This window comes from Ictidomys tridecemlineatus, chromosome 2, assembly GCF_052094955.1.
Source record: "Ictidomys tridecemlineatus isolate mIctTri1 chromosome 2, mIctTri1.hap1, whole genome shotgun sequence".
NCBI lineage: Eukaryota > Metazoa > Chordata > Mammalia > Rodentia > Sciuridae > Ictidomys > Ictidomys tridecemlineatus.
This window is the reverse complement of record NC_135478.1, coordinates 2,282,430-2,293,306: the sequence shown is the minus strand read 5'-3', so window position 1 is coordinate 2,293,306 and position 10,877 is coordinate 2,282,430. Positions and strand designations below refer to the sequence as shown.

The 10,877-nt window shown below is 63.9% G+C and overlaps 1 protein-coding gene across 8 annotated transcripts in view; it reads left to right on the top strand.

Annotated features, from left to right (window-relative positions):
- Zfr2 (zinc finger RNA binding protein 2) overlaps positions 1–10,877 on the top strand; it is a 44,357-nt gene that overhangs the window by 14,549 nt on the left and 18,931 nt on the right. For 7 of the 8 annotated variants that reach the window (XM_078033503.1, XM_078033473.1, XM_078033477.1 and 4 more), the window contains exons 2-6: positions 2,450–2,684; positions 3,401–3,515; positions 4,217–4,539; positions 7,436–7,618; positions 8,971–9,187. In XM_078033503.1, coding sequence (XP_077889629.1) covers positions 2,450–2,684; positions 3,401–3,515; positions 4,217–4,539; positions 7,436–7,618; positions 8,971–9,187 — 1,073 coding nt within the window. Of the gene's footprint in view, positions 1–2,449; positions 2,685–3,400; positions 3,516–4,216; positions 4,562–7,435; positions 7,619–8,970; positions 9,188–10,877 lie in introns of all 8 variants that reach the window. The other variant, XM_078033499.1, reaches the window with a different exon arrangement.

The window sequence follows — 10,877 nt, the reverse complement described above, 5'->3', positions numbered from 1 at the left end:
TGATCCCAGGGCCCAGGGCCCTCTGGCTGCCTCGTGAAGCGCCTTCTGCCTCACCTGGGCACACCAGACCTGCAGTGTGGGAGCGTCATGAGTTTTTATGCTGCAGTGTCCCCAGCTGCCCAGCAGTGCTGTGAAGGCCACTCTAACCCACACACCCGCCTGGAACCTCGGGGTGGGCGGGCCCAGCACTTCGACTCTGCAGTCCGGCACTTCCTGCCTTTGCAGGCCTCAGGCCTCGGAGAGCCGCCCCAGGCCTCGGAGAGCTGCCCCAGGCGTGGGCAGCAGGGCCCTGAGCCCCACAGGCATCCCAGAGCCCCACATGGGCAGGGTCTCCCCAGCTTGAGCTGCAGTAGCCACAGAGTAGGCACTCCTTGGTAGGTGTCGGCAGTGGCCTCGGTGGCCACCACTAGGCACAGGAGTCAAAATCTATATGGAGTAAAGTGAAACAAGGCTTCGAATCGTCTCAGCTGGATTGGCTGCAGTGTGTGTGTGCCCAAGCATGGTGCTGGGGTGGGACCCAGGCCTCGCTCATCCTGGGCAGGCGCCCCCACCACTGCGCCACATGCGGCTCCTGGCCACTGTCCTCATCTACCTTTGCCCTCTGAGCTAAGGAGAGAGACCTCCCGGGGCTCATCTGAGGGTCTGTGTCTCTAGCTGCCAGGCGCTCCTTGAAGAGATGAAGACCTCCCTTGGGGGCACCATCCGGGGAGCGTGTGGCCTCTGGCACAATTCACTCTGCTCTTGGGCAGGGTCGGGAGCCAGCAGGAGCACCTGGGGCCAGAGAGCACTTCAGGGGGCTCCAGAGAAGCAGCCAACAAGGCGCCAGCCAGGGCCACCCGGGCCTGCCCGCGTCCAGCAACCTGAAGGCCCAGCAGTCTGGCACCTGCTGCGAGCCCCAGGCCAGAGGGACAGAATGGTAGGGGTGGGGATCTGTCTGGGAAGACCTGGCCTGGAGGGGACATCTGAGCAGCCACCCGCAGGCGGGGGCAATGCTGAAAGGGTTGGGAGGGCCTTGATCAGGGGGAAGACGCGGAAAGGATGGGCTTGGAGGGACCCCCTGGCTGCTGGAGGACAGAGAGAGGCTGTGGGGGGGGTGGGGCCGCGGGGCAGGCAGCGCTGTGCACCCCAGAGAACAGCAGCCCTGCGGGCGGCTCTGCTCCCTTGCTCCTGGTGGAAGCCCCAGGCCCGTTCCACGCGGTCTCCCTCGTGGTCTTCCTGCCCGGGCTGAGTCAGCCCAGGCCAACAGCTGACTCGACACACTGTGTCACTGACACAGAGACCTTCTTATGTTTCCCTGAACCATACAGTGTCACAACTTTGTGGCAGGTGTTAGGAGTCACCTAGAGGTGGTCTAAGGTCCGTAGGACCCTGCGGCAGGTCCTGTGCAGATGGCATGCCCCGTAGCACCCAAGTTTTGGTGTCTGCGAAGTCTTGGAACCCCCTCCCTGTGGACACCAAGGGATGGTGCGATCCTTTGTTTGCCCCCAGTTCCTCTCATCTGCCACCTGCCTGCGGGCTCTGCGCGCCGTCTCCTGTGATCTGAGTGGCGAGGGCTAAAATCTCTCCTCATCCCTTTCCCTGGTGAAGGCCCCTCCACTTCCACGCCTCCCCTGGTGGGTGACAGAGAGCAAAACAGCACCTGTGCTGGCTTCTCTGCGAGATGGGAGCCCCCCACCCTCCTCCTTGGAGGGGCTCCTGGTGACTGCAGGGCGGACAGTGCTGTCCTCTCTGTGGGAAGCCAGGTGACGTGGATGGGGGCTCACTGGAAGCCGGTTCTCACACAGGAACAGTCCTTGGTGCTAAGGGACCTTCTGCATCTTAACAACAAGGTGGTGACCTGCTCTGTTAAGCCAGATGGCCCCAATTTAGGGTGATCCAGTCGGGTCTGCCTTGCAGCCCGGCGACGGCACCCTGCGCAGCCGTTCCGCTCTCACTCTGTGTGCGGTGCTCACAGATCACACAGGTCGCGTTCTCCACCCTAATTCCAGCTCTGTGCGGGGCAATCTCGTCCTCCCAGGCTGGCGCTCGGCGGTAGAATCTAGGAGAGGGCTGTGCTAGATGCAATTCCGGGTCACGGTCATCTTCCACTTGGTTTTTTCGGCTGCAGTCACTTGGGCATCAAGTGGCATCTACACCGTGAAGTCAGCTGTCTTGGGAGGACACTGATGTTGGGCTCAAAGGCGAGCCTCACCAGGGGCTCACCCAGGAAGCAGCAGAATGGGTTTGGTCCCAATGGCCACGAACCTGGTTCCCCTCGGGGTTGGGGGTTGTTGAGATGGTTGAAGGGAACTTGAAACTGGGCCTGGGCCCCAGGAAGCTCAGAGGCGCTGGCAGACTCAGAAGGTGTCCCGCTCGGGCTGGCCGCAGTGAGTCGGCTTGCTGGAGTTCCAGGTCCGGCTCAGGCGCGCTGAGAACTGCGTCTGATCAGCTCCGGCTTTTGTGATTCCAGCACCCAGCCGCCCCCAGCCTTTCCTCTCCCGGCCTCTGGGGCCAGTTACTCCGTGCAGCCGGCTCCCGGGATGGACCCCTCTGTGAACCTGGCCTTCGCCCCGGCAGCCCAGCCACCCAGCCCTGGAGCCGCCGCAGGGTATGGCTGCTACCAGCCCCACTCTGGCCAGGACCTTGGTTACAACAACCAGCCCCAGGAGCCCATCCCCGGGCCCACCTCTGCACCCACCTATCAGGTACCCCACTGCCAACGTGGCGGGAGACGTCGTGTGGCATGGATGAGTGTGGTGGACTCCCTTCGGACCCCGTCCTGCGGGCCTTGTATGGTCACCTGTCTTTCTAGCAATGTCTGTGAGGTGTGGGAAGGCAGTTGAATTACAGTTCCCTCCCAGGGGGGCAGTCCCCTCCATCGTGGAAGCTGTGACCGAGGAGATCCTGGGGACAGTGGCTGCCGAGCTGCACCTCCTGCATGCTGCCCAGCGGAGGGCCTCTCCAGTGCTCCCCCCACCCACAGCCCCTCCTCCAGGTCTGCAGCTTGGGACCTGCAGCTCTCCTGCAGTGCTGTGACCAGTCCTGCCTCCAGCTCCTGCCCCCACCTCATCCCCATCCACGTCAGTGAATGGCATCACAGGCACCAGAGACCCAGCCTGGCACCCATCAAGCCCCTGTCTGTCCCTCTCCCTACTCCTCACCAAGGCCTGGAACATCTCCCTCCAAAACTGCCCGCCTCCCAGTAGCTACTGAGAATCACAGTCAACTCTTGGTCACTAGCATCAGCTCCACTAGGGCCGCTGCGTCCACCTCTGTCTGCGCTGTGTCCCCAGTTCCTCTACCAGGGCTTGTCACGGGCGGGGGGCACCGGGAGTGAGTGACTGAGCTGGGGCCTGTGGGGAGCCTTCCCAGCCCAGGCCCTGAGCTGCTCCCCGTCTCCCCCGCGGAAACCCTCACACAGGACACTTACAGCTATGGACAGTCGACGGCCACCAGGAGCTACGAGGACAGACAGCACTACGAGGCTGCTGCCCATCAGCCTGGGCCTGAGGCTTCGGACTCGCTCTGCCAGCCAGGTGGGTGTGCAGGGCCCAGGGGCAGGACAGGGGATTGGCACACAGGCGGGATTCACGAGGTTCCACCTGCAACCTTCTAGGAGACCAGGGAGTGTCCCCTGCTTGTCACATAGACCCCGGTTTCAGCGGGCGTCTAGGCCTGCGAAGAGGGCAGAGAGCTGATGGCTTTCTCGGGGGCACTTTGCGGGATGGAGGGGGCGAGTTCTGTCGGGGGCACAGGGATAAGGTGGGGTGTGTACGGCCCTTCTCTACCCAGCACCAGAGGGGGAGCCAGAGCTGGAGGCCATGGTGGGCCAGGGTCTCGGGCCTGTCACTGCCAGGTCACTGCCAGGGCCTGGGCTCCGGCTTGAACTGCCAGTGAGCTCCAGTCAGCAGCACCTGGCAGGCCCCCAGGACAGTGCCTCTGGGAGAGGGTGGTGGGAGATGGGCCTGACCTCTAGGGACCCGGGAGGCCACAGGAGCACAGGGGTGGGCAAAGCCAACCTCAGCCCCACGAGCGGCAGCAACAGCCGCAGCAGAGCCACCAACCTGCCCCCGTCCTCAGGCAGCACCTGCCCCATGGCCATGAGCGACTAGAGCCAGGCCTCCATTTGCACCCTAGTTCAGGTCCCCGTCCCCATTTACCCAGACTGCCTGTCCCTCTGTCCCTGTGGTCAACTCTGTTGGGATCGCCCTCCCCCTCTCGTTTCTCTCCCTCTCAGGACCGAGCCACCCGAGCTACGGGGCGTGTGTGTACTCAGCAGCCAGCGCTTACTACCCTCCGCCGCCCCCCCAGACACAGCCCTCGCCCCCCTCGGGGCCTTCTCAGCAGCTGCAGCCACTGCCACCCCGGCAGCCTTCCCCGCCGCCGTCTGCACCGGTGGGCTCGGTCCCATGGGGTGGCCCAGGAAGCAGCCCTAGGGACAGCTCCGCTGGCAGCTTCCCTGAGAAGTTTCCCAGCAGGCCACCGAGGCCCAAGGTGGGCCCCAGGCAGCCCCAGCTCCACTACTGCGACACCTGCAGGATCAGCTGTGCGGGACCCCAGGTCAGCCTCTGCCCTGTCGAAGGTGGGCACAGGGCAGGGCCACTGCCTGCTGACAGGTCTGCTGGGAACCGTGCACCGTAAAGGGTGCATTGGCATCGCCTCAGCACGGGCCTGCTGGCATCTGGTGGGAGAAGTGGGAGCCGGGCACAGTGCTGCCAGCCAACGCAGAGGCCCAGTCCTGATCCCGGGGCTCTCTGCTGTCCCAGGAGGTGAGGTGCAGCCAGTGGAGGCACAGGTGTGGCTTCCAACGTGGACAGAGGTGGCGTCCCTTTGCTGGGGGACAAGCAGAGCCACAGGCAGACACAGAGGCCTGGGGTGTGTGCCCATGTAGACACATGTGGGTGCCTGTGTGTGCTTTTGTGTAGGCGTGCGTGGGTATGAAGACCTGTGCGTGTGCCTGTGTGCTCCTGTGCCTGCATGCGTGAGAGAGGGGAGGATTTCCCTATCACACGGCAGGAGATTGTGATCTCAGCACTCAGAAGTCACCCAGGGAGACTGGCCTCCTTCCCTGGGAAGAGTCAGACCTCAGGCTCCGTCTTGGCAGAGCACGCAGCCCGAAGGGAGCGCAGGGCCGTGCAGGGGAGCGGAGTCCTAATCAGGCTCTGGAGACGTGAGAGAAGCCCCCAGAAGGGTCCTCAGGCCCCAGGGATGCAGCTGAGGGCACATGCTGGGGGCCAGCGCAGGGCCCACCCACCCTGCCACCCCTTCCTTGTTGGGGCTCTCCCAGCGGCTCTGACCCCGCTGGGTTCCCGCGCTCTGTCAGAGTCTGGGACAGAACCCCTGAAGCGCGCCCCTACATCGCGCACGCCCTTGGCAAGGCCTGCCTGGCGCACCCCACACCTGGCTTCCATCTCCAATAGAGCAAAAAGGTGAAACCGTGGCGGGCTGGCCGGGGGCACGCAGCGTGCCTCTGTGAGGCTCAGGGTGCACGGGAAGGGGCAGCGCAGGACCGGCCTGCGGGGTTGGGGTGCGGCTGGCTACCTCCGCGTGGCACCTGGCACACAGGAGAGGCCTGGAGGGCCAGTGCTCCTCAGCCAGCGCTCAGCACGCTCGCTTCACATGGCGGTGCGCGCCTCGCTTCCGCTGCTCTGACGCCTCACGAAGCCCGCATGACGCCCCAGCCCTCACCCCAGCATCTGTGCAGCGCCCCGACTCAGGAGTCCCGCTTCCACTTGTCCCCATGTGTGTGTTTCTGTGCTCACATCACCACCCGAGGGAGACCATCCCTCCAGGAGCTTGGAGCGCCACAGCGTCCCTCGCGCTGCTGTTTCCTACCCATGTCCCTCCCTCACTGTGACAGGGCCATCAGGGTTCTGTGTCACGCAGCCTGGGCCTGCTGTCCAGGGGGAAGCGCAGGGGCGTGCAGGGGAGCGGAGTGACATCCTCAGCAGTCTGGGGATTCTGAAGTTCCAGAAAGCATGGGTCCCCAGGGCGCCAGGGCCCCGGAGGACAGCACTTGTGCATCTCCCTAGTTGTCCAAGTGAGAGAAATGGCTGCACCTCCCAGGCCACCAGGGGACCAGGGGCAGGACCCCTGACATCCCCCTCTCCCACCTCCCCCTTCCCTGTCTGTCTCTTCCTTCCTTTTCTTCTGGTCCTGGGGCTTGAACCCAGAGGGCCCCACCACTGAGCCGCACCCAGCTCTGTTTGTTTTACTTGGAGACAGAGTCTCTCGGAATTGCCCAGCTGGCCTCCACCTTGGGACCCTCCTACCTCAGCCTCCTGAGCAGCTGGGGTGACAGGCGTGGCCCCCACCTGGCTTGACACACCTCTTTCTTATAATGCTCTTGCCCTTCGTCCTTGTAACACATGACATGTTCACGCGTGAGCCCAGCCGTCTGGGGAACACGGTCTCTGCCTGTGCGTGGAGCTCTGAGCATGTGACATGAAGCCAAACCCCACCCCTGGATGGCAGAGGGGGAGCTGAGGCCGAGGGGGACCATCCCTCCAGGAGCTTGGAGCCAGAGCGAGCCACGGAGACAGGCGTCCCAAGCTCCACTGAGCCCCGTGACCCAGCTGTGCGGAGACCAGGCGAGGCCTGGGGTAGCTCCCGCTGGAACCCGCCCGCTCCTCCCCAGCACACCCAGCAGTCAGAGGAACAAGAAGGAGCAGGAGCAGCCCCTCTAACCTAGTCCTCCCGCATGAGCTGAAGCCCTGGCGGGGTTGGGGGCTCCCCCTGCAGGCTCTCTGCACAGCCCTGCCCTAATTGTGAGGGCACCATGTGCGCCCTGTTGGCTAAGTGACATTCTAACCAGTTTGGGGATTCTGAAGTTCCAGAGAGTTCCCACTCCTGTTCGTTTCCCCTAGAACCTAGTGGTACTGTTTCCTCTGGGGACATTCTCTGCTGCAGGGGCTGGCCCTTGGCGTGGTCAAAGTGTAGGGGGTCAGAGGGCACATGAGGCGAGGGCCCGTGCCGCTTGCCTCCTCTCGGGGCTGCAGGAACCAGCTGGGCTCCCACGAGGGCCGGGCCATCAGATGTTTTGGGCGCAGCAGTCCGGGCACGTGGACTGAGAACCTCGGCAGTGTGTCCCACGTGGAGCACTCCGCACATCAGTTTTCTAAAAAGCAAGTGGCCCAGCGCCATCTGGGCAGCGATTCCCAGTGGGGAGAAGCCCCGCCCAAGCTGAACCTGTGAGTCTGTGACTCTGCGTCGGTGCTCTCTTAAGAAAGGGCTTATTTTAGGAAAGAAGAAACCTCAATGATGTATTTTGGTCTCAGCTTCTGAGTTTTCTAAAGGGACACTTGCTCCTCTTGGGCGCCAGAGGGTGGTAGGATGGGGACAGGGGCCTCTGTCACATCACCCACTGGGGTCCCACCAGCTATGCCCACGGCCTGCTGGGGAAGGGGCAGTGCCTGCTGGGATGCCAGCTCAGGCCGCCTCTTCCTCCTCACGGCAGACCTACCGGGATCATCTGGAAGGACAGAAGCACAGGAAGAAGGAGGCGGCCCAGAGGACGGGCCTGCAGCCCAACGGCAGCCCGTGCGGGGCGCAGGCCCAGCTGCACTGTGGCCTGTGTGCTGTGTCCTGCACCGGGGCTGAGGCCTACGCCGCCCACATCCGGGGAGCCAAGCACCAGAAGGTAGGGCCCACACACCACTAGCCCACGCCTGGCCCCTTGGACCTGGGACACAGAGGGCCACCCGCCAAGGCCCTTCAGAGCACAGAGCTGCGGTCCCCGAGCCCCGGGAGCCACACACCTTCTAACCATGAACCGGACCCCCACCGCCCGCACAGACACATAGGGACCGGGGGCCTTTGCACCTGGGCCACGCAGGAAACAACCACGCTCAGCACTTAGGGACTGCACAGTGTGCTGGCGGGGGTGACGTTCCCTCAGAGCTGTTTCCTGTCTTCACACCAAAGCCTTCCTGTGGCCTGAGAGACGCCTGCAGGGGCAGTTGGTGGCACCCCCACCTGAGAGAAGGCAGGGAGACCCCTGGCCTGCTCCCCAGGCTGCCGGGCCTTTCAAAGTCAGCAGCACCCATCCCCCGCCTGGGGAACTGTGCATGTCTGCGGGATGCTCACTCCAGAGGGCGTGGAGGGCTCAGGAGCCCTGGGATGCCAATCACGTAGTCACCGAGCAGGACCAGGAGGGCTGGGAGTGCCCTGTCCCACTGCCACCTGCCTCCTGCCCCTGGGCCTTTGCATAGGGCCAATCTTTCCAGCCCATCCTGAGAAGGCCTGGCCTAGGACTGTCTCGCCTTTCCTCGCCTTCTTCCCAGCTCACTGAGGCCCGTATGGCCCGGCCCAGGGCAGCCTCCCCAACACTTGTGGGGACTGCCCAGCCAGGTGCTGGTGGGTGTGGAAGGTCGACAGAAGGAGTGTCATTGCCTGGGGCCTGGCAGGAGATGAGACCAGGCAGGGCAGCTGCCGTGTCCCCTCCAGGGCTGGGACCCGGCCTGGGGTCAAGGAGGCTCCGCAGCCTGCTGGGTGGTGGCGTCCTGAGGGTGAACTAGCCGGCAGGTGGGTCTAAGGCGGTGCAGACGCTGGTGGCCACCCAGCAGGCCTTGCCAACTGGGACCTCAACAGATGCCTTGACTCACAAGTGCTGAGGGGACGTGGACGGAGCACGGTGCCTGCAGGTCTTAGGTGGAGAGTAGCTGTGTCCAGCACCGCGTGCGTGCATCCGGCTTGCCTGGTGGTCCCCAACCACACATGCACACCCTGAGCCGCCCTGTCTGGGCAGGGCCCTCTGAGTCGGGGAGACAGAGGTCCGGATGAGGGACAGCCAGAGGGAGCCAGGCAGGTGCTGAGAGCCGGAGGTGCCTGGAAAGCAGGAGGAAGGGTCTGGAAGCAGGGGCAGCTCAAGGAGGCCCTGGCAGGGAGCAGTGCTCTGGAGGCATTTTGGGGGAGCCCGGGAAGGGGTGGGGCCCCTGGATGCTCAGCCTGTCTCTCGGAGGTCATCCTGACAGAGGGACGGGTCCTTTCCAGGTCTTCAAGCTGCACACCAAACTGGGGAAGCCTATCCCCACCATTGAGCCGACGCCCAGGAGCCCTGCCCGCAGCAGCAGCAGACCCGGCCCCCACACCTCGGACAGCGCCCCCGAGGCCTCCACCCGGCCTTCAGCCTCCGCCTCCACCAGCCTCCACACTCCAGGCAGGCCAGCCCTGGCCAAGAGGACCGTGGCCTCCAGCGCCCTGCGGGAGGGTAGGTGGCCCTGCATCCCTGTCTGTGCACCGGGGCGACCTGGCCGCCTCCTCATGTCCCGGAGCAGAGGCTGAGTGTCAGGGTGTGTGCCGTGTGCGGGAGCGGGCGACGCCGTCCAGAACGCGGCCCGAGACCTTCCTGGGAGGTTCTGCTGTCGCGTCTTCCTGTGGCCTCCAAAGCCCTGTCAGGGGCCTGGAGATTTCCTCCCACCCTGGAGCCCAGTGCACACTGGGTCCTGAGGAGTCACGTGGGCACGGACAAGCCACGCACTGCCCTGACCCTGCCCTACAAGTATGGGCCCACCGTGACCGGAGGTGGTGACAGCTCCTGCTCTGAGCCCTCCACTCTCCTCAGGCACCGTCCCTAACTGCTCCCTCAGGGAGATTGTGTCACTTGTCCCAATGCTCAAATGGAAAAACCAAGGTGAGGTGACTTAGGGTGGCTGGCCGGGTCACCCAGCCAGCAGTGGTGGCTCAGTCCCCCTGCTCTGTCCAGCTGTCCCTGCTCAGGCCCCTGTGTCCTGCGCTGCTAGGGGTATCTGTGGCCTGGGCAGCATGGCTTCTTGAGTAACAACAGATTTTAAACTTCTCGTGGTGCGGAAGCCCGAGCCCTCGCAGGCTGCCTGAGCCGCACCTCGCCCTGCAATGTGGGTTGTTTTTTTTATACCTTTATTTTATTCATTTACTTTTATGTGGTGCTGAGGATGGAACCCAGTGCCTCGCACCTGCTGCGCCTCGCACGTGCTGCCAGGCAAGCGCTCTGCACTGAGCCCAGCCCAGCCCTGCAGTGTGGTTGAAGATGGGGTCACTAGGAGCTTTCTTGTTGTTCTGTTCTGTGGTCCTGGGGGTGGAACCCAGGGCCCCACACGTGGCACACAAGTGCTCTTGTCTGAGCACCTCCCCAGCCCTGCTTTCATTTTTGAGGCTGGGCCTCTCTGGCCTGCGTGGCTTGGCTTCCACCTCCCCTCCCCACTCAGCCTCCCGCACGACTCAGGCCTGTGCGCCTGCGTCTGCCGTGAGAAGTGGATGGCAGAGGCATTTCTCCTGAGGCCCGGATGTGCCTGGTTGGAAGGAGCCTCTGGCCCCGGCCTCCTCATGGCTGATTCACAGAGGTGGAGGTTTGGAGCAGCCGGCGGGCCCCTGAGGGAGAGCTGGAGCCTGGGCTTCTGCCCCATGGATTCAGGCTGGACTCAGACCTCCTCGGCTGTGACTTGAGCTGGTGTGACACAGAGACAGCTCCAACAGAGGAGTGTGTGAAGAGGAAAGGCTGGGCTCCTACGGAAGTTACTCACTGGCTTTGTGGTGCGGGGATGGGCCGGGCTCCCATACACCGGGAAAGCGCTCACCCCTGAGCCGCACCCAGCCCTTTCTTAATTTGGGGACAGGGCCTTGCTAGGTTGCCCAGGCTGCCTGGACCTCGCCACCTCCTGCCTCAGCCCCCTGAGTAGTTGGGATCGCGGACGTGGCCACAACACCCAATGGAAAGGTCTCTTAAAAGAAAGGTCCAGGTGCCTTCTGCCAGTGATGGGGATCGCAGGCCCTGACGGGCGTGGCCCCTGCCTCAGGGGTATGCGGTTTCCTTGGGTGGGGCTTGGGGCACCGTGTGGCGCTGCTGGTTCTCCTGTGAGCAGCCAGCTGTGGTGATTCCTTTATCCATCGGTCTGCGCAGAGCCCTCTCTCCTCGTGCCCCT